The 22,776-nt window shown below is 47.5% G+C and overlaps 1 protein-coding gene across 1 annotated transcript in view; it reads right to left on the bottom strand.

Annotated features, from left to right (window-relative positions):
- LGR6 (leucine rich repeat containing G protein-coupled receptor 6) overlaps positions 1-22,776 on the bottom strand; it is a 147,099-nt gene that overhangs the window by 49,846 nt on the left and 74,477 nt on the right. Inside the window, exon 4 of the mRNA XM_074893547.1 lies at positions 22,391-22,462. Coding sequence (XP_074749648.1) covers positions 22,391-22,462 — 72 coding nt within the window. The remainder of the gene's footprint in view (positions 1-22,390; positions 22,463-22,776) is intronic.

Below are 22,776 nucleotides of genomic sequence, written 5' to 3'. Positions count from 1 at the left end.
AAATCAAAATATAAGAGGAAAACACTTCAAATTTGGATGAAATACCAGGAACCAATTATACCAAGGAGAAAGCAAATTCTGATTTCTATCCATGGCCAACAGAGCTTATTTTATTTTTCCAAGCTATCTAAAGGAAAGATCTCTGAATTCAAATTGCAAAGAGAAAGCACTTTGTCTCTTATCAAAGCATGAGAGAAGGAAGTTAATAGAACTGTCATGACCCAGCCCTCAAATCAGTGATCCTCCCTAAAGGAATGTGGCATAGAAATTAGTATTTTTTGACTACATAAAGTAATATTTTTGATGAAAGTTGGACACTGGAGCAGACCCCCTGACACTGTTCTCCCCTGGCACCAGTCCTTTGTCCGAAGCGCACAGACAACATTTTCTAGTTCACAAACCAGTTCCCAGCACCTGCAATAATCTAGTCTGCAGAAGGAGACCAAATGCCCCCTCATGTGGGAAGACACCAGGGGCAAGCTGAGGTCTCTGCAGTGGAGTAGGGGTGGTATTTCCTGGGTGAAAGTTTCAGAATATCCTGGGAAACAGACCTTTCCTATGCTACAGAGAGAAGCATTTCCTGCACTGGCTGCTCTGACCTGGGCCTGGTCAAAAACTGTAGTCAAACCTTCCTGAGATCTCCCTTGGACAACTGTCCTTTAAATGCACTGTACAAGTCTTGATACAAGATCACCTCAAACTGAAATGACACCCCAAGGTGAATTAAATAACTATTTCATTACTCCCATTTTGCCACACTAATGTATTTTTCCAAATTACAATACACTTGCATTACCGCAAAGCGGCATTTTTTGGTGCAAGGCTGTTTAGCTGAGACTTTTTCAGCCAGCTCTGTTGATTCCTCTGTGGATGACTAAAGCTTATCGCACCCAAAGCTTGGCTCTGTTGCCACAGGATTTGCATCTTTGCTCAGAGGACTGACACAAGACAGTCTATACTTTCCCCTTGAAGAGGGTGAGCATGTTGCAAGTTCTGCCTCGATGTACCTCCTGTCACCAAGACTACAAACAAATGAGAGCATAGCATCATTCATCTTCCTGAGAAGACAAATCCAAAGAATGAAGAGCAGAAAAGCAAACCCTGAAGCAGCTGAGGGTAAGATTAAAGACACTATTTGAAAATTTTCATCAAAATATTTTGGGACAAACAAGAACTTTTTGACCAAAATTAAAACTTGTGTGGGAAATGTTAATCTTTGCTTAATTTTTCCATTCCTTCTTCAGCATAAGAATTCTGTTAGTTTCTGGCATCATAATCTGTTTTTTTTTTTAAAAAAAAGAAGTACTTCTTACTTCTCTCAGAGACATTCTTTCATCCAGATCCCTATATGTTTACTGAAAATTGTTTTGAAGTGAGTGCTCTGTTTCAACTTTAATTAATTAAAGAACAGACAATGAAAATATCTGTTGAGAATAGTTATCTTTTTCAGAACCAAATTAAGCTTTCAGAAATGGAGACACTAAAACAGAGCCAAGGGCTGGTGCATCAGGCTGAGCTGTCCAAGACAGGGATGGTTCGTGGCAAGGGAGCGAGGTGGACCCCATGACTGTCCAGCTTTATGTCCCACTTCGGTCATGAACTCCTGGGTGACATCTCAGACGTGAGCCACAAGGGAGTTTGGCTTCAGTGTGATGGTGCCCCAAGTGTTGGGAAAAACATTAGTGTTGATGGATTTGCTTCCTGGTTATTTTATTATGCTCAGGAAAGGCACTTTTTTACATCCATGGTCCATAGGTATGAGAGAAGTGCCAGTGAGGTAGCATGGGTCCTTGGTGGATTTTTCTGAGGTACTCAGACACCTCCCTGTCTCTGCGGATCCCTATGGTTAGTACAGGGGCAATAATTGAGATTCACTGAAGGAGTTTGGTAACGCTCTGGATGGCCACTAGCTCTGGATGTTCTGCAGCTCCAAGCCAGGCTCTGTTCCATGTCTCCACACCTGCTGTCAATGAGAGATCACCTCTGCAAGACTCAAACGAATCCCAAGTCTTCTGTCTCCTCAACTCCACAGGGGCTGCCTGGTGGCAATGTGGAGTGTTGTGATGAGTGTGGCCACTGTCCATGAGACACTATCTGGAGAGCAGTGTGCATGGGGAGCGTTGGTGAGCTCCAGGCACCTAAGAGTTTGCAAATCAGATCCCAGCCAGGTTCCTCAGTGGAGTTTTTGCTGGTTGCAATGAGCTGGACAAGGGCCTGAGCAACCTCAGAAACATCAGCCTGGTTGGACCACAGCATAGCAAGATGCAGCTATCTGGAGCTGGTGAAGTTAAAATTAGGAACAAGGAAGTTCCAGGTGAAGGCATTTCACATGCAGCATGACAGGCAGGATTCCTTATGTGCCTTTGCAGCATTGACAAGGGAACAGGGAACATGGACTAAGTGATGGCTGCATTCCTGGTGCCAAAAGGTCTCTGGGTTGGTTAATTGCTCCTCAGGGAGTTGCTGGCTCTTTCTGGAATAGAGGTGCATTCTTTCTAATAAAAGTTGTGCATGTGGGGATTGCTAATTGCTATGGCTTTCAGACAGCTCTCCACTCTCTTCTGGAAGGAGAAAAGCTGAAGTTCTTGGCACAGAGTTGTTAGTAATTATATCAATTATACTAAACAAAAACCAACCCAACAGTTCTCTCCTTTCTTCAGTGTGTGACTCTGGCTCTGTGTTTTGTGTTATGATTTATACCTAAGATAATTGGGCCGATTAGTGGGTAAATGGGACAGCGCAGGCTGGGGCTGGCTCCTCACCTTCCATGGAGATGTTTTAATCTTTATTTCACCAAATCACTCGGTTTTCCTCGCAAGCATTAACCCATTTGTTGCTTACAGAGGAAGATGTGTTTTTCATGGTGCTGCTGGATGCCTTAGAAGTGGGACTTCATCTCACACCTGCTGTCGAGCAACGCTGCAGATCTGGAGAGCGGATGACACACAGTGGCCTCCAGATGTCTGCATGGGCAAGATTTCCAAATGACTTCACAGACTCAAACAAGGCACTGCAGAGCATTGTCCTGTCCGTTTCAGGCAAAAGGAGCTGATTTTAAGTGGGACATTCAAGAAAACAGCATATGAAAATCAGCAGCTGCTTGAGAGTCTCAGCTTCTGGCTTTAGATCTGCATCTACTGCTGATAGTTATGGGCATTTGTATGACTTCCAACACGACAATCAGAAGTCCTAAAAGTGCCTGGAAGGAGCACTGAAAGGCTCTGGGGAGCCAAAGGAACTTGTGTGTAGTGGGAAAGGGAAGTTTTTCCTTGGACAAGACAGTGTCAGGTAGGCTTCACACGGGCACAGGGTACCTTTGAAGAGCCACCTCATTGCTTTGAGCATTGTCTGTATTTGATAAAGGCTTGAGGAGGAATTGCCTGCCTTCTTGCCAGGAACAGTCCAGACATTATGCTAGGATCAAAAACATTCCTAGAAGGAGCCAAGCAGGTAGGGAAGTTCTTTACTAATGAGAAAAGGTCAAGAGTGGGAGATTCCTCCTTCCCAGTGTGCAGAAGATAAGCCAATGGAATCAATGCAGCCATTCAGGAGGTCGGTGGTGGTGGGGCTATGTGCAGTTGCCAGTGCATCAAGCATGTCATAAGTTTTATATTAATTCTGACAGGTTGAGCTATAATCTGAGATATTTGGTTTCCTGTGCCACAGACCCAGCAGTTTCTAAGAACTGTCTTGTTCCAAGAACAGCTTCAGAGCATTTCAGAGGATGTGCAAGTGCATTTCCTAGACATCTGTAAGGACATGCATCCTGCTGTCTGTAACATGACTGGCAGAAGTGTGCAGCAGTGGATAACCAGAAACAGTCTCTCTGTTCCCTAACAGATGTCGTGCAAATCTCAGGCTATGACTGGCAGAAACAACTTTGCCCATATCCTTCCAGTTCCTTCTGGCCGTGGAACACTTACAAGGGGAGCTGCAGCCTGGAAATCAATAAAATGCACACCACCATACTATTGGGAAATATCCTGACTTTTGCTGCTCTTCTTCCTTCCTTGCACAGAGTAGAGCCAATGATAGCTGGCTCTCTGGATGCCTTAGACAAACTGTGCAGTAAACCGTCTGCAGTACAGACTCTGTGATATTCCTCCACTGCCCAGTCACAACAGGACAGTGGGACCACAGTATCCAACCCATCCTCCCAGTATTTTTTGAAAAGTATTGGGCTATTATTTCCCTTGATAAAGTTGGAGAAAACATGCCACCAAAGATCATCTGCAGCATTGGGTGGTACTGGGCTGGGCTGTTCTGTCTCCAAACCAGGGAGCTCCTCTGCATCTTGATTATCTGTCAACAGCAGAATATAGGACATAAAGAAAGGACGGTGTGGAGAGAGAGCTGTGACCCTTGAAGGAGTGGTGAGGACTGACCCGGCAGCAGTGGGAGGAAGAGCTGGTTGCCCACCCCTCCCTGACACTACTCCTTTCTCAGGGAGCGAGGTGCTTGCTGTTTTCCCTGGCCCCAGTGTGCATGTGTGTTGGCTGAACAGAGCTGATCTCACCAGAAATGTCTAATTGGTGCCTTCAGGCAATCATGTCTCTCTTCCTGTCTGAGTTTATCTTGAAAGGCTCGATTGAGTTACCTCCTATCCCATAATAGGATCTAAGTTCCTTGTAGTAACATAAGAAGGAGATGATGTCACTGCAGCTAAACTTCTCGATAACTTACTAATGACTGGGGCCAACACCTCAGCTCCTTTCTCAGGAAAAACTCCCAGATGCACTGAGTCAGTACCTGGCTTGTGAGCTCCCGGGGAACTTGCCGTGCAAGGAGCTGAGGGCGCAGCGAAGGAGGACGGCTCCAGAGCCCTGCAGAACACTCTGCTAAAAGACACTCTGTCCCCCTCTGCCACAATTCCCTGCAAGCCAGCTCCACGTGTGCTGCTCTTTCTGCCAGGCACAGCACCTGATGGGGCCTGGACACACAGGGACAGGAGGTTCTGGGTGCCTGAGCCTGCCCAAATAACCCAGGTGAGGAGCAAGGTCTTCTTCCATCAACTGATACCAAGTGGGATAGGAGAAAGGCAGCCAGAGAATGCAGTGCTAACCTGGAAGGTGGGAAACTGGGTTCAATTTCTGCTCTGCCTATCGTGTCCTTGTGGTCATGACATACTGCAGATACAGTGGAAGAATGGTCCTGTTGAAGTGAGTCCAGAGGAGGACACAAAAATAATCAGAGGAAAGGCTGAGAGAGTTGGGGTTGTTCAGCCTGGAGAAGAGAAGGGTCCAGGGAGACCTTACTGCAGCCTTTCAATACTTAAAAGGGGCTTGTAAGAAAGATGGGGACAGACTTTTTGGTAGACCCTGTAGGGGGTAAGAGTCTTGCAAGGGGTAAGCTAAAAGAAGGTAGATTCAGACAAGATAAAAGGAAAAAAAATTTTATGATGAGGGTGGTGAAACACCGGAACAGGTTGCCCAGAGATGTAGTAAATGCCCCATCCCTGGAAACACTCAGGTTGGACGGGGATCTGAGCAACCTCATCTAGTTGAAGATGTCCCTGCTCATTGCAGGAAGCTTGGACTAGATGGCCTTTAGAGGTCCCTTCCAACCCAAACCATTCCGTGCTTCACTGATTCTATGAATGACACTATTGAATAGGTAAAACATTGCCTAATAGGCCTGCTCCAACACCTGGGCTCTCTGCCCCTGCCACAGAAGAGCTCACAGCCCTCAAGCAAGGCTTGCTCCATTTCCAGTCTAAAAACTCTTGTGAAAACCAACCCAGACAGTGAATGGAGGTTCAAGATGCAAACGTGTTCCCAGTTGGCTGTGGAACAGGACCTGGTGGAAAAGTTTGCAGGGCTCTGTTTGGACTGCAGAGTCTGACTTAGTGGGACATGTACCTCTGGGAAGCCCTCCTTGATGGATGCTCAGGAAATTAAATCAGAGCAATACCTAGACTCCACACAAAGTGCCTTTGGTACAGACAAGAGGGCTTTGTTATCCCGAGCTCCAGACACCTCCAAAACCCCTCAGGTCAGAACCATGCAAGAAGTATTGCCAAAATCTCTGTGCAGTTATAAAAACTGCTGACAGTTGGGCAGCTGCACTCCACCGCTGCACTGACTCCCCAGCCAGTCTTCCCCCTAGGTGCCTGGCATTGCCCTCCTTGCCCATGGTGCCAGGCACAGGGAAATGGAGAAGGTACAGAAAGTAGCCAGAGGCTAAGCAGAGTGGCTCAAAGGCCCACCAAGCAGTGTGGGTCCTGCATATTTGCTGGGAAACAAAGTGTTTGTCAAGCACAGAAGCTAGCTGGAAAACAGAAGGGACAGCAGCTCTTGGAGACAGAAGGAACAGGACACACTGCTCTCTGGGGAGAGGGGCTCAGAACAGGTCAGCGCACCCTGACAGATCCCCAGGGCCAAACATGGACTGGGACAGAAGAGCCAGCTCACACCTTGAATGCACAGGGACCAGGACCAGACCAGATGCATCACAAGGTCTCTATCTGGCAGTGGGGACCTGCAGGGGTGTCACAGCTGGATTCATGTCTGCCTTTCTCCATCCGCTCTCTAATCATGAGCTGACATGGAGATAGGGCTCCAGATGTCCAGTCTGCGATGTTTGACTCGGGCAACCATTGCTAGACTCATGGTTATTTTGTTTTGATGGAAACTTCGGTGTGAGCTTTATCCTGTTGAGGTGTCTGGTGTGTTTGAGTGCCTCCTTGTGCTGGGTGAGCACCCATAGGATCCCCCATGACTTTCTGATGCAGCCAGCTTTGTTTTAGAAATTAAATAACCCTTATAGCTCACAGACTATACTGGGGAGCAGCACTGGCCTCTGCTGAGAGCCTTGAACCTTGATGGTCATGCATGTGGTGCATCACTTCTCACTGAAGATATGCAATTCACAGCTGGCCAGATGTTGTCCTGGAGAGGAGTGCACAATAGTTCTCAATCTCACAAGGGCCTGAGACCCTCTGGACTTGGCCCCTCCACAAGTTACCAGGTTGTTTTAAACAACATGGCAGCCACAAGCCCTCTGGAGTCAACACAGGGGTCTGTGGGTCTGTTCTCTGGCCCTTTTCTCACTGAGAGGATTCTCCATGGGCCAGACACACTAGTTTTCGAGTCACACCACAGCTGCAGGGCACTGGAAAGCTCTTCTGCTCTTTCTGACAGCTGGGGCTGCTTTCGAGGTGTAACACTGAGTTGTGAAAACAGGGCAGAGTCTGCTTGACTGGGATTTGGACCTAACTGTCCAGTGCCCCTGCTCTGCTGTGGGCTCAGTGTGACCCTGGACAAGTTGCTTGGCTTTTCTTTGTCTCCTCCTTCCTCTGTCTGAAGGGAACAGAGGCTCTGCCCTGCACTGCAAGGGGCTGTGACGGGAGCTGCCTCCCTTCAAGAGCAGTTAGCACTGCACATGGTTGTTAGGAGACTGATTGCTTGGACCATCTACAGCCTGGGCTAGCAGGGACCTCACAGATCCCAGCACTGGGTTCCTGCTGCCAAAGATAGCGTGTCTGATAGGGCCTGTCATGCACAGGGCTGGCTCCTACTGCCCCTAACATTTTGTTTATGCGCATCACATCACTTGGCTAAAAATTAACTTGGTGTTTATCCTACCAACACAGCTAGTGATTCCTATGCCTTACCTCATGGGGTGAGACAGTTCTGTGTTGTCATCCCCAAGTCTCACTAGACTGACTGTGCTCCCACCTACCTTGTGGTGGGAGGAACACCTTGAAAGCCACAGGGTTATGAAAGAGGCAGAGGGTTAAAGAAGAGAGCAGACTAATGTATCTTGTGTAGAGGACTAAAGGCTGCAAAGATGGGTGCCAGTTTAAATATGTTGTTCATTTCTTTCTTGCCTTCCTATCTCCAGTTTACCTGAAGCTTCTCTGTGGTTCATCAGGAGCACTTACACATTCAATGCATGTAACATCTGGGACCCATCTTCCTTTTGCACTGACACATCTACTGTATGTAACATCTGGGACCCATCTTCCCTGCTATGCGGCTGTATCTACTGTACGTAACATCTGGGACCCATTGTTCATCTTCTCTATTGAGTCGTCACTAGGGAAATGCAGCATGCCCTGGATACTTATGTGTGTAAGCGAGTGAGTTAAGGTTCATGAATCCCCATAATAAAGGTCAATGGAAAACACATTGGAACTTACTATATGACTCATATTCAAGAGTGTGTGTGTGTGGATTGTGGATGTGAACTGTGATTATTATTTCTTTAGTGCCTAAAATGTCCTAGGCACTGGGAGGGCAGTCAAGATAGTATGTGCTTTTCCCTGGCCACCCCCCACCCCCCGAGATGGGGACTGTCAGTGCATATGAGAGGGGTATGAAGGTGGAATTAAGTTTCTGTGTTTGTCAGAGTCTCTTCTGAGGGACATATGCTTACTGAAAGGTGGGTACTGCAGTCATTGCGGTGTGGGCAGAGAAAGGTAGGAACAATATAGACAATTGACCACCAGTTTCAGCTTGGTGTGAATGATCTCTTGAATGTTTATCCAAATGGAGCTCCTGGTTGCCACACTGGATTGCTAGCGGTCAGTATAGAAAAGGTTGGTGGTGACTACAGGACATAATGGGCATAGCCACGTAGGTATAACCTCTGCCAAGCTGCTAGACAAATACAGCTCAAGCCACCCAACCTGTGCTGCGGCCACTTCTCTTGGGAGTGCAACTGGTGAATCTTGGAGGTGCTGGGGCATGGCAAAGGCATCACTCATCATCACCCCCTTCCAAGTATTGCCAACTATGAGCTCAATGAATGGGAAAATCAGAAAGCGAAGTCACAAGAGAGGCATTTACTCAGGGGATCATCACGAACATGATGTCCCAACTCAAGATTACTGGGAGCTGAAAAGCCTACTCTCTACACATTCCAGGAAAGAATGTCAAAAGCTGTAAGGAGATGAAACTTGCTTTTTACACATTGTGTATGCAGGTAAGGAGTCCGATGCACTCAGGTGTAGAGTTTCTGTATCTGCTGACACCATTCTTGGGGGGAAATAGCAGTTTATGCAGACACCTGTTTTTCTGTATTTGCCAGTTCTGTCATACAATAAAGTAAGTTAGAGTGACTGAAGTTCGCTAAACTTTTAATTGTTAGTCTGATAAACAACACGACACTCATCCTCCTGGGAGATGAATCCAGGGATCCTTCACATCACGGACACTCACAAGCATGAGCCATATGGATATTTCCTTTCCATAAACTTCACAACATCTCATTGATCAAAGCCAGGGAGTAATGGATGAAGGACAAATGGAGACAAGGATTTATTTGAGCACTGCTAAAGAGAACTGTTCGTTGAGGATGATACGTTCAACAGCTTGTGTGTGGTCTCTAAATCTTCCTCTCAAAAAAAGCTATTGAGGTCATTGTAGTGGGATAACCACATTGCATTTCATGCTTTTTTAGTCCTAAGCAGAAAAGGCTCTAATCTGACCATCTGAGTTCCTCCTACTGACAGGAAAAAATCATGTCTGTGATGTACCCAGTACCCATGTCAGAAGCTTTTCTCATTTCTGACTTGCTCCCAGAACAATGGTTACAAATTCAAATCCTTCCAGCTCTGGAGTGCAGAGAAATTCCACTCTGGTTAATGGATAAACTGCTCTTTGCACTTGTATTTCTGGGCAAGACAGTGTCCTCTGATAGGTTTCTCTGAGGGCTACACAAGTGTTTGCTGGGTTGTGTGCATGGGGCCATGGGGGAGGAGAGATGCTCAGCTTTGCTTTGGTACCCATGCTCTGATGATTTTTGTTAGCTTGGTGATCTGTTTTTGTCAGATAAAAGTGGGGGGGTGGGGAGAGGGGCATTTTTTGATCTCCAGGGGTTGGAAAGGCACATCCCACCCAGCCTTATTCACCCAAATATAGGGTCTTTCCATAGCCAGAAGAGAAAACCAGGGTCCTCCAGAGAGTGATTCATCCCCCAGACAGGGCTCTCAGATAACAGGCATGATTCACCCTCTGGAAATGCTGATCATTTTCCACTGCCGACTAGCTGAGATGAGTAATATCTAGACAGCTATGGTCAGAGGAGACAAATCCACCTGGTCTGCCTGAGGGAGACGTGGGCACAGCAGAAGCTTACCTGAAGGGAAGGAAGGTTGTGCAGCAAGGCCATGGAGGATGACTCAGAAGAATTTGATTTCCTTCCTGGTGGTATCTTAGGATCTCCCACCATGAGGAAATGATCTAGCACTCACTCATAGCAGAGGCACGAAGACACCAGCCTCCTGGTCCCAGACACTCAACTTCCCAACTACAAACCTGGCCCAGGCTGCTCTGTTGTAATGCCAAATGCCAGCGTGGCTGATCCCGCTGCTGTGCTTTGAGGGCTGCAAAGGGGAGGCAGTGAAGATGCTTGTTGGGTCCTACCAAGAACACCATCACCAAGCCAGATTTTTTGCACCTATAAAAGGTGGTGATGCATTTACTGCCAAGTGGATTTGTCACTGACTTTTGAAAAATGTGTTATTGATCATCATTGCAGTAAAAATACTAGTGCTCTTCAAAGGTACTGGGGAACAGTCCATAAACAACAAGAGGAGACAAGATGAATGGCAGAGAAAGCTGCTCGAATAAGAAATAAGGTCCAGCCACGCACCTGATACTCTTGAACCCAGATCAGGGATTTGGATCAGGCCAGTGTAAGCAGAGGAACAACTCCAAAATCTGAATCTTGAACTGGATTTGTATTTTAATGCAGGTTTTTCTCCTCAAACCTGGCCTGATATTGCCAAGCTACTCTGTGTCCTGGTGACAAGCACAGATCTTCAGTGACAGCTCAGATTGGGTGAAGTAGAGAAAAGAACTAAGGAGCGGCAGATTGGATGACAGCCTGTGGTACATGGAACCAGAAAAATCTTGTCTGCTCGAAGTCTATGCCAAGAAGCAGTGACTCCTCTGAATCTGGCTTATCATTCCTGAATCAAATTACAAGATGTGGCCATAGAGAAGGAGAGCCTCAGTCCTTTCCAGGGACATCAGCCCACCTGAATCCAAAGAAAGAAAACACAACTGAAACATTTCCTCACTGTCTGGGCACTGTCTCAACTACACAACTACAGGGGCCACCTTGCTGTTTTCAGGTGAATCTCAGATTTTGCTCATTACACCTGGGAGGAAGGATCATGGCATGTGGAGCCAGAGAGGCTCCTGCTTCCATACAGCCAGTGAGGAATACTAACAGCAGCCAAACTTCAGCAAGGACTCACAACGCTACAACATGGCTGAATCACTGCGTGAAAGTTCCCTGCAGTACATCCAGATGTGTGGCACGCCTGACTGTAGTGTTCACTTGGATGTGGCAGACATCTGCTCTTGGCCCCTCCTAGACTTTTCTTCTTTGTAGAAATACCATTAAACACTTGAAATGCCAAAATGGAGACCAGGCTTCTGAAAACAAGAACGGGGGCAAAACTCCACTGATATAGCTGTGCTTGTCTCCAGAGCTGGCTGCTGAGAAGAGGTGCCTCAGGCAAAAGAGGGGATTTCAGAAATGGGACAGGAAGGTTTTGAGCAGCACGTGGCCTCTACAGTGGAAGGAATTTCTTTAGCATGCTGCCTACGCTGTGACACTTGTTCGGGGCTCTCTGTCCTGCCACAGGCATGCTTTCTGCTGCAAAGTGGTCTATAACAGGTGAAATTCAAGGTCCTGTGCTTTCAGCAGCAGCAATCACCAAGAAAATACTTGTGGTTGCTTTGTTTTGGTCAATCTTCAGATTTGCTGTTAAGAACTACCTCACTGCTCCTCCCTTACCTCTTTTTCATTGTGCTCCAGAAAGACCCTGTAGCCAGTAAATCTTGTTACAGGAGTGAGGTGATCTTGCCACAAGACAACTTCTATGCCAACAGATTGTCAGTCACCGCTATATTATGTTGACTTTATAGATTTCCGGTTTTTCCATAGCTTTTAGCCTCTAAATACCCAATGGAAACAACACCTTTCTTAAACCTTACTGGATCACATGTGATTTATAGAGAAGAATATTGCTGTTAACAGCAAACTGTCAAATCTCAAATAGATCAAAGAAGTGAAACGAGGAATGAATTGACTGAGCTCTTCAGGCCATGCTGATTCCAAGGTAATTTTTTTTCTTCCTTCTGTCATAAGAATTTATATGCTTGTGAGAATCTGATCAGGTGGGAAGAGCTTTCCTCCTTTGTCGACATCAAAGTCCACATGTTCTCAAATTGCTATAAGTCATTCTTTGAATTTTAATCTCCGGTCATATGTATAAAAATAATTACCTGCCTTGAGGGACAGGGGATTGCATTTCCACGAAACTCCGAAAGGTTTCTGCTAAAGATAGAGAAGTGGCAAGCCAATGGGTTGGATGAACTGGATTGTTTTAGAGGTAAAATTAACCAGTATGCAGGGAGTGTACATATCAGGCTGATTTAGCACTAAGAGATTACGAGTCGAGTAAAGCTGGAGTGAAATCAGAATGATATTTGTAGAAACCATGAAAATGCTTGCAATATTTTAAAGAACAATGTATATGACACAGTTAGTCCTCCAGGTTGCATCCCACCAGCTTATAAAGTCATCGAATCCTTCTGCAGGACAGCTGTAAAGAGGACAGACACTGCTGTCATATAAACATCTGAAATGGGAAGGTGATGTTAGCAGGACCAGTGCTGATGGGACTGGAGTCCTCCTCAGAAAGACTGTGGCTGACTTCAGCTAGGAACAACAGATTTGTATCAGAGTGGCAAGTGAATCCTGCAAATATTTCAGAGGGATGCAGTGAACAAAGACTGTGGGGGAGAAAGGAGAATTAAAATGAGAGCAAGGATGGGATCTCAGGGAATGGGACCTAGTGGGCTGTTGCCCACCATCTTTGTATGGTCGCAGTGGTAATGGCTAACTGTGGACTAGGTGCATTAGTCACCAGGTAGCAGGAAATGGTTTGCTCTATGTATCCATGCTGACATGGCGGAAAGGTCTCTTCCTTTTCTGCTGTTGCTTCCCTTACATGTTGCACACAGGAGGAGTTGCCGAGAGGCAGAAGACAGATGGAGACGCAATCACAGTTTTTTTCCTGGGTCCCTTTGCTTTAGCAAACACCCCATCAAGCCCAATAACAAGAGAGTCAAATCCTTTTGGGATACAGGGCTAACGAACTGCCCGCGAGGACTGAAGTCAGTGTTTGCTAACATTATGGTGTATCTTGCCAGGGAGACGAGAAAACTTGAAGTGTATTGTGGAAAAAAGAGCCTGACCTCATGGTGCAGGATTTAGAGGCTTCACTCCTTATGAAGGGAAGTGTTGCTGTTGCTACTGGGGAAAGGGGATATTGCAGAGCAGGGAGTGGGGCATGATTGAGAGATAGGAGAGGTTGATGTCAGAGGAGGAGGTGAATGCAATGGGGAGATTTGTCAAAAAGTGACAGGGAACCATTCTCCAAGTCTCACGTGCCACAATTGGTTTCTGCGCTTGTAAATGAAAGGGTGAAGTGCAGTATGGGCTGAGTGTGCTGGAGGCTGCTGGGACAGCAACAGCTGTGGGGGAATCCCACAGTCAAGCCTGGTCCAAGGCCCTGACTGTTGCTGATCACTTGGACAAGGCAGAAATATCTGAAAATTACTTTATTGGAGTGAATGGGCTTTGCAGACCTTTAGCCAAGACACCAGACTTCCAGTTCCCTCTTATGCCGAATTTCAGTATAGATGCACTATGATTTACATGCTCTCTCTCCTCTGGAGCAAGATTACTAGTAGTTTAGATGTTTCTGGACAAATCCCTGCACATGCAGGCCAGGGGATGAGCTAGAGCTGTGGTTAACTCCTTGATTCACATGCCATGCTCAGGTACTAAGGACTTAATGAGGACATCAAGTTTAATATACAGGTGGGTACCACAGCTAGAAGTCATCTCAGCTACACTCAGATGTCTCCTTTTGAACTGTGTGTCCCTCTCCAGCTGTGAATGTAGAGGACCAGGCACCTCTGTGAGTGATCCATCTCTGAAGGCAGGTGAGGAGCTGAGATGAGCCAGGAGATGAGCCTCTCTCCCAGTGCGTCTACTCTCTCTTGACTAAAGGGTGCCCCTCAGACACATGGAGATGGGCTCAGCTGGATCCTTCCACACCGCTGATGTCCCATGTGGGGTTAGATGACTTTATGTGTGTCACCACCTCTGTGCCAGCTATGTCCATACTTTTGGGGTCTGGGGTCTACGTGAGGTGACATGCAGCCACAAGTCTCTGTGGGAGGAGAAATGAGCTACCACAGGGCAGGAGATAAATGATTGGATGACTTCATCGGCAGAAAGAAATGTGACTGGAAGCTTTGTGCCTATGCTGCTGTGCCGTACTGAGTCAGAAACCTGCTAGTGTCCTAAGGATGCCCAAAGTCTCTCCAAATCCCAGAAATTAGCTATTAGTGCAGTTCCTCCCCGGTCTGGAGGAGGGAACCCCAAGGAAATGCAGATTCTGGGATTCATGGCCATAGGCTAGAAATCAGATCACCACACTGAAAGCACAGGCTGGTACTGTGGACCTGAACTACAGTGGTAACTTTGGGAAAGCTGGGCCACTTAGAAATCTTATCCTCCTGGAGCCCCTGGCCTCAAAGCCAGGTGAGACAAGTTGTGATGACTGTCCTGAGGCCACCATATAGCCACCCATACCGGAAAAGCTCTGACACTCTTCTGACTGGCATTAATTCCTCCTTCCCCCTCCAAACTGCTGTAGGCAACACCCAACCAGACGAGCCAGACACACGCTAAGCACCTTCCCAAAGTGCTGATCTGTGAGAAACTCCAGAAAGAGCCAGCCATTCTCATCACTTTCCATAAGTATTTGAAAAAGAAAACCCAAGAGTTTATCTTGATCTCTTAATCCATCAGGTTTCTTTTCTCTTTGCTTTCTCTACCTCTTCAAGCCTGGTAATTATAATTTATAGCACCTGCTCACTTTGAAATACCTTGGACTCCTTTTGCCTGGCAGAGGAACAGACACAGTGCCCATCTGCTTTAGGTAAGTGCTCACAAACCACAAAGTCGTTAATTAGACTGACACACGACTCTTCCAGAATACACATGGTATGTTGTTACTGCACCTATAAACCACTGGTAACCAGATACTCTGCCAGGGGATCACAACTGGATCAGAACATTACGCAAAGCCTTGGCACCCCTTGCAGGGCTCAGAGCAATGCCATCAGGTGTGCGTGTTCTTTCTAATCCTCCCCACTGGGCTTCCCAACACGCTTCCCAGATAAAGCAAGCCTGCTGGGAAGCAGCTCCCTCACACTTGGTAGGAGGCTCAGTCTTCAGAGCTTTGTATTCTCTTCTTTTGAAATCCAAATTCCTCTTTGTATTCATCTAGTGATCCCTGCCAAGGTCTCCTTCCTGACAGCTCAGGCTCCAGGCAGTGATGCCTCCACATCCTGTAGCTGACAGGGAGCAGGGCAGGTCTGATTCTGGCCCCACAGGCATGGCTGCAGCTTCAGAGGACCTGTGATGAGGGGTGTTTGTAAGGACAGGTGTGTCTGATGTGGATGGGGGTATTTGGGTGGATTTGACACTTGCCTCCTCAGGCTGGCTGGCAGCCATGGGGCAGAGTGAATCATGAACACCTCTGGTCGGGAAATGCCGACCGACCAACCGTAGTGGATGCCTCCCTCTGGAGGAGGAGTGGCCCAGATCACATGAAGTCCCTGATGAATGATACTCGGTGATAACACAGTAAGTCAACCTGGAGCAGCCAAGCTTTGGGTCAGCACATGAAGTGATGGGGAATTGGCACAGATTTATGTTGAATGACTGGAAACCTCCACTTGATTTGCCAGTCTTTCGAGCCCTGTGTTAGAGTTTGCAGAAGGAAGCCCTGTCAGTTTGTTTGAAACATTATTTGCCAAAACTCAGGACTACATCTTCCTTGGCTAGAAAAGGTGTGGGGGGATCACACAGGGCAATGGGAACATCTGCTTGGAGAGCATCTGCAGGGGAACACCCAGACCCCCTCATCTCACCTAAACTTGTGTGAATCTAAAGTCAGTTTTTTGGCATGCTGTCTGTTCTGTGAAGGACTGGACCTTCAATAACTTAGGTTTCCTGAGAACCAGTATGCCTCATCTAGGTAAGTTAAAATTAGTGTCCTCCCATTGCTGGTTCCTGCACCACAACATGTCTTTTGTGGGTTACACCACACCTGCCATGGAAAATCCTGCACACCTGAAGCTCATGGGTCGGCAGCTTTGAGAAGGCTCCTTGCCTGAAGATAGACCCTCATCTTAGCCAGATCAGAAGGGAAGAGCAGGGGGAGGCCACAGAAGGAGAGCAGTGTAAGTACGGTCTTTGTGACACCTGGCCAGCGTTTCTCCTTTGTTTCTGGTCTTCTAGAGACAGATGTGAGAGCAGGACCCAGGCCATGTTAACAGAGACCTGCTGCTTCCTCTCCCTGGAGGTGGAGTCCTTTGTTCAGGCTGCCACAAAAAAAGGCTGTATGGGAAGACATGCAGGGTGCATGTGCAATGCAAGAGGGCTCCAGTGTGGAACAAGGTTTCCTGGGGAGAAGGTACTCTGGAGAGTAGAGTTTGTGCCCTGACTGTGCCACGGTCTCTCTGGTCATTCTGGACAGGAGACTGCTACTTCCATGTGCATCATCCCCCAGTTAAAAGGAGGAATAACTTTCCTTCTCTCTCTGAGTGACAACATTTCTTTCTGCCTGGACTTTTCTCTCCTTGAGCATGTATGTGCAAGTTGATCTGCTGTTAGAGACTGCCAAACTTGCTGTAGACTTCCTAGTTGGTACCATGACCTCACAGCATGCCTCCTGCAGAGCCTGAGGAGTGTCTGGCTGCCTGCACTGTCCAGCACTCTCAGATAGCAAGCAGAGGGACTTCAGGACAGGTCTGAGCATGCCTCATGCCTGGGACACAGCAGTGCAGCAAAGGGACCCAGCAGTTCAATGTCAAGTGCTGCCAAGGCTTGGGTGCATGTGACCTTTCTTAGTGGGCATCTTCTCTGAATGCTCAAAAGGCAAGATGCCACCTTTGGAGACAAGTGGAGTTTCCTCATCACTGTTTTTCACTTTCCTATTTCAAAGCCTCCACTGACACATTAGGTTTTTGCTACATTTCAGCTCTAACTTGGTGTTGTGCAGGCAGTAAATACCAATCTCTCTCTGTTCCACAGTGGCTAGAAGCATCCCCTTCTGTCCCACTTGTTTGGCCACCTCATCCCTTGAATTGCTTGGTAAGTCCTACTGGTAGAGCTTTGCTCAAAACAATTGTTCTCAACTTCCACTTAGTTTGGCTGCTTCTGTTGTAAACCTGTGAAAATACTTGTGTATTGAGAAGTCTGGTTTTCCTCTCCTGTGTCAGCTTGTCCGTAAGAGATACATACTTTCCCTTCAAATCCTTCCTGAATCCCAGAATGATGAATGTGGACATCAAATACAAATATCTGAAAGAGCAAGAAAATAACCAGCACACAGTCCCTTTCTGTCTAGTACAGCTGTCTGTTCCACCCCACTCCTGTTGGCTCCCATTTTCACCTCCCTTTTCAGCTGTCCTGCCTGCTTAGCATGTGTTGCCAACTTGCAAAGCAGATAGTTAATATTCCACGAAGTTCCATACAAGTCTGGTAACTCATGAACGGTCGTGATGTGCCATAAAGCCACTTCCCCTTCTGAATGGAAAAAAATAGTCTCTGGGCAACATGAGTACACTGGGTCTCAGATAGCCTGACCGGTAATGCTTGGAAACCACGCTGTGGGTGACCTATGGATGTTCCAGGCTGGCTAATTTTTTGGCAATGAATACACAAAAGTCTCATAAACTTGTGGAAAATGACTCAGATATTTGAAAAAGAGGAAAAAACAATATCTAATGCAGACCTGTACTGGAGGCTCTTGGCCTCAGGCTACTAACTGCATTTGGAGAAGTTGTGGCAGCACCAGTGAAACCCCAGCAAAGCATCCCAGCTCTGTACCTGCCTTAAGACATAGTGACTGTCCACACTGTGCCACAGTTTTTCAAATCAGGTTTCATTTATCTTTATGGAGCATTTCCCTATTCGAATGGAGAGAGAAGGAAAAGGTGGCTACAGAAGAGCATCTCTAAACATGAGCTAGAAGGGGAATTGCAAGACTCTGCAAGCACTGGCTTCTCCCTTGGGGGAGCAGCACAGGACAGAGACCCAGGATGAAAGCAGGTCGTGCTTTCACCAGTGTGAGACACAGCAGTGGTGCAATCTCAAAACACACACCATGTGTCAGGGATGTCCCCATCCACCCAGAGCAGGGCTGTGCCTCACAGCCATGCTGGGCTTAGTTACCAGACTTGGGCCTTCACCATGCCCAAGGGTTCTCTTTTGTACAGTTTCTGTTTAAAGAGGAGAAAGTGCAAATCATCATCTTTTTCTTTTTGGGCCCTCTACACTTTCAAGTGGCCAAGCTAGACACACAGACAGGGCTTGGTACAGTGCCAACATGAGGCAGAGCTGGCTTGTGTCTGTCCTCTCGGAGAATATCTACCTGTGGAGGATAGCTATCTCAGAGAATAACTACCTCCTGCACTCTCCATGCTGAGGGCAGGTTTTACTGCAGCCTGTTGGTGATCTGCAGTCAGGGTCTTTCTGAGAGGCACCTTCTGCCCATCCTTTAACCAGGTAGCTCGGAGAGGGAAGAGGCCTCCATCACGTGGGACACTTCTGAAACTTTTGCTTCCAGAGACTGCTCACCTGGTTCGAAGAGTTGGACCCAGCCTTAGGGGCACAGCATGGAAAAGCGCCTGTAGGAGCCCAGAATGATCTCTTATGGCTTTACCCTGAATTCTTGTTCAGCACAGAAAGAACAGAATGGGTGAGGTGGGTTCACTGATGTGAGGCCTACAGAAGGTACTACCGTTTTTCTGATTGCTTTTTGTTACAGAAACCTCTCTCCTGGGGCTTTTAATCTGTCCCCAGTAGTTCCTCTCCTGGTGACTGGTGGTTACACATACTGGCTGTGTCATTGCAGAGGCATGGAAACACTTTAATGTGGCAAGTGGAGCCAGGACACCTAGGTCCTACTCCTGACTTAGGGAAGTTCACTTTGCCTTCCCATGCTCATGTCATTCTTGCCAGTGCAGTTCAAGCACTGACAATGAACAAACACTCTAGAAAACACTTCTGAGTGTGCAGCTAGAGATGACTATGTAAGGTGTTATTGTCTTAGTGGGGAAAGATCCACAGTTTGCCGTGTCTACCAGTTCCCACTGATTTGCTGCCTGTGGCTTAGCTAATCCCTTTTCAGTTTCTCTGATCAGGTGAGATGTGATGAAGAAGATCCAGCCCAACTGCAGCAGGTCCCACCTTCCTGAGCTAGTAAGTGGGATACCTGTCTGGCTCAGGGGGAGAGGTGTTGCCAACAGCAGATCTTCCACAAGGGGTTGTGCTGTTTTCCCAATGCAAATCTCTTATTTTCTGATATTATTTGATGGTTCTCAAAGCTGAGCTTCCCAAAAAGTGTGTTTAATTAAATAGTCATCCATGTAAAGATGGTCCAGAAGCCCTGGGTAGTCTATGATCATGAGAACATGTATCCAGGCTCCCTCGGCTGGAGGGATGCTTTAAACATCATCCCATGAAATGCTTATTTTCCCAGCAGAGCCTTCCTTTGAACTTATTTACTCTCACTGTGCCTGGTGACTGGCAGATAAGCTGTGGGTCTGGCTGGCGTAGTCGGGAGCAGTGGATGGAGCAGTCCTGCACGTCAGAAGTCATTGCCCCCTTTCCCATCCCAAACCCAGGTCTTGTCAGGTCTAACAGGTTTTTCATTTTTTTAAGAAAGAGACAGGAGTGGGAGGCCACTGTCTCAGTCCCTCCTGTGTGCAGATTGTGTCTGGGACAGGAATTTGCGTCGGATGAGAGGCTGGGAAGGGAACATGAGCCTCAGAGGTGGAGCTGGGAAGGCTCAGAGGTGGTCCTGGTCTGGGGGGAAGATGACAGGTATCCTAAAAATGGATGGTGAGGAGAAGAGTGAAGGAGCCCAGAAGGACTGGGCATGGGTACTTGTGCACTGCTGAGAAGAAAGACCTGGATGAACTACCAGGGGTAAGGGGGTGAAGGGAGCTCTGAGAGGGGAATAACAGCACAGACAGGTTGGTCCAGGGCCAAGGCTGCTGGGGAAAGGCAGGAGGTCCCTGCTCAATCACCTTGGACCCTGGATGGGAGCCTGCCAGCTGGGAAAACGTGCTCTGGGGGCAAATGGGACACAGCTGGCTACAGCAACCTCTTACCACTGCTACTGTGGCTCTTGAAACCAGTCCTAATATGACAGGCATTAGGCAAGTCCTAACCAGACATGCCCTGATACTCAGCCCTCTGAATTTATTCCAAGCTTAGTCTCCCTCAGGTTGTCTGAAGCAGCTTATTTCTTCCTTAAAATTTGCTCTTACTGTTCAGTTTCTGCAGGCAGAACACAAGATCCCGCCTGGCCTGAGCTCTCCCTCCTCACCCAACTTTGGAGACACTTGGGGGGCCCACACTGGATGAGGTGGCCTCAAAGTACACTAAGAACTGGTATTCTATGTTGAATCAAGATAAGCCATCCTCCCAGTCTGAGCCTTAAATGAAGCCCAAAGTACTGTGAGCAGCTTCTTGAGCATTTTGCATTTCTCATGTGCCACGTGGTATTTCAGTCGAGGCTGTTGACTGAGGGGATGGAGCGGGTGGACCTCTCAGCACTAGCTGAGATGGCCATCCATCAGCAGTGTGTGCTCCAGGCCAGGTGGCCTGAGCAGCAGTGGTGTCTGCAGGTAATTGAACCTTCAGAAGCAAAGGTTGGGTCTATCCAACTGTGGGCTCTGGTGGCACTGGTTGTCACACGTTTTCATGGGTGTAGGAGAGACAGGCTGATGGGGGAAAGGGGCATTCCTGGGGCAGCCACATTGCAGTGAACTTCCATGTCATGTTTCCCTTGAAAGGGAAGTCACTTGCAAAACAATCTAATCTCCAGATCCCCAGAGTGGGGGGTCTCGACTCTGGCACTGGTGGTGAAGTCAACACATTTTAATAACACCCACAGCCATGTGCCAATGATGTTTCAGCAACAAATGTTTCAAATCTCTCCTGGCAGAAAGAACATTCATATCCTGCACAGCCAACACCCCCATTGCAAATTAATATTTAAATTAATATTTACAGAAACTCCTACTTGGTGCTGGGAGGGCCACACATGGAGAACTGTGCCCAGTTTTGGGCTGCCCAGTGTAAGAAGGATGAAGAGGAACCAGATAGGTCTAGTGTAGGGCTGGCAACTGGGTTGGTCCCAGAGCACTTGCCCCATGAGTAAGGGTGGAAAGAACTGGGTTGGTTTCACCTAGCAGAGACGAGGCTAAGAGGAGATTTGCTAGCAATCCGGAACTAAAGATGATGGAGCCAAGCTCTTCTGAGTGGTTCCAAGTGATCAGACAAAGAGTAATGACCACAAATCATGCTCCAGAAGTTTTAGGCTGTACTTGAGAAAAAGCTTCTTCCCCAGAAAGAACAGCCCCAGGCCAGGTCACCAGCAAGGGGGGAGTCTCCATGCTTGGAGGCTTTCAAGGCTGAGATAGACAAAGCTGCAACTGTCCCACCTAGTATTGGTGATAGTCCTGCTCCAAGCAGCAGGCTGGAGACCCCCAGAAAATGCTTCCAGCCAACATTTCTGTGATAAAAAGACACAGTAAGACTAGGACTGAAATTAAGGATTGGGTTTAAGGTTAGTTTTTCAGTGGTTCAGCCCAATTCAGAATGCTCTTACAAGCTTTGGCAGTGCTGCTTACATCAGCTGGGCAATTACCAAGCAGACCTTCCCTAAATTCAGTGGCACTACCAGGATCTGATTGCAAGTGTGTCCACGCAGGAAAACTGCAAATATTTCAGTTATGTGTGGTTTTTAGTGAATACAGTAACATAAACCTGCTGCGGATGTAGTTAAAGGAAAAGCACGATTGAAGCCTCAGCTGCTTCTCATGGGTAAACCACTAAAACTGTTCTACCCGGACATAACTACCTTCTATCTGGGTAAAACAGCCCAACTCACATGGTGACAGACCAGAGTGTCCTCTGTGCTCCCTGGCAGGTCCCTTCCCCACTGTGGTCCACAGTGGAGAGAATGGAGCCCCTTCTGGGTGGATATTTTCCAGCATTCCTTGAAATATGCATTGGCGCTGGTGGCCTTTTCATCACGATGCACACATGCGGAGCTGTAATTTCAACATCCTTTACCAAGACAGTGTTCCTTCCTTGAAAACTGCCCTTCCCTCCCTTCTATGCTAAGTGACAGTAATCTTGGCTTTAATTGGAAAAGAAAAGGAAGAAGGGACAGAACATCCTTGACAAAGGAACTAATGACTCAAATGCTGGGAAGCCCAGAGCCCCCAAGGGACTGTGCAGCTCGTGGCATTGATTTTTAATGACTTACAGAGATTGGAGGTTTGGAAGATCTCTCAGTGCCTCTGCAGGGATGCGACTCAGCTGATTGTTCTGCAACATCCTATAATTAGAAAAAAGAAAACTTTGTTAAAAAAAAAAAAAGCCTGACACAAAATGGAGGATGCTGCTGCTTGTTTCTGAAGCTGTCCTAGACTCTTGTAGGAAAGCTAGAGGGGTTGGAAAGCACCATGATGGCCACCCAGGGCTCCTAAGCAAGCTTGCAGGCTGCTCGCAGGTGAGCTGCAGTCCAGGCTGGCCGGGATCCTCCAGCAGAATGTCCCAGGGGTGCTACAGTGGGGGATCCACTGGGAGGATGTGACCATAAAGGGGCCTCTCCACTGCACACACACATCTGTTAGTCCAGAGTAATACCAG

Source organism: Strix uralensis, chromosome 24 (assembly GCF_047716275.1).
Source record: "Strix uralensis isolate ZFMK-TIS-50842 chromosome 24, bStrUra1, whole genome shotgun sequence".
Taxonomy (NCBI): Eukaryota; Metazoa; Chordata; class Aves; order Strigiformes; family Strigidae; genus Strix; species Strix uralensis.
The sequence above is the reverse complement of the archived record's forward strand: the minus strand, read 5'-3'. Positions and strand labels throughout refer to the sequence as shown.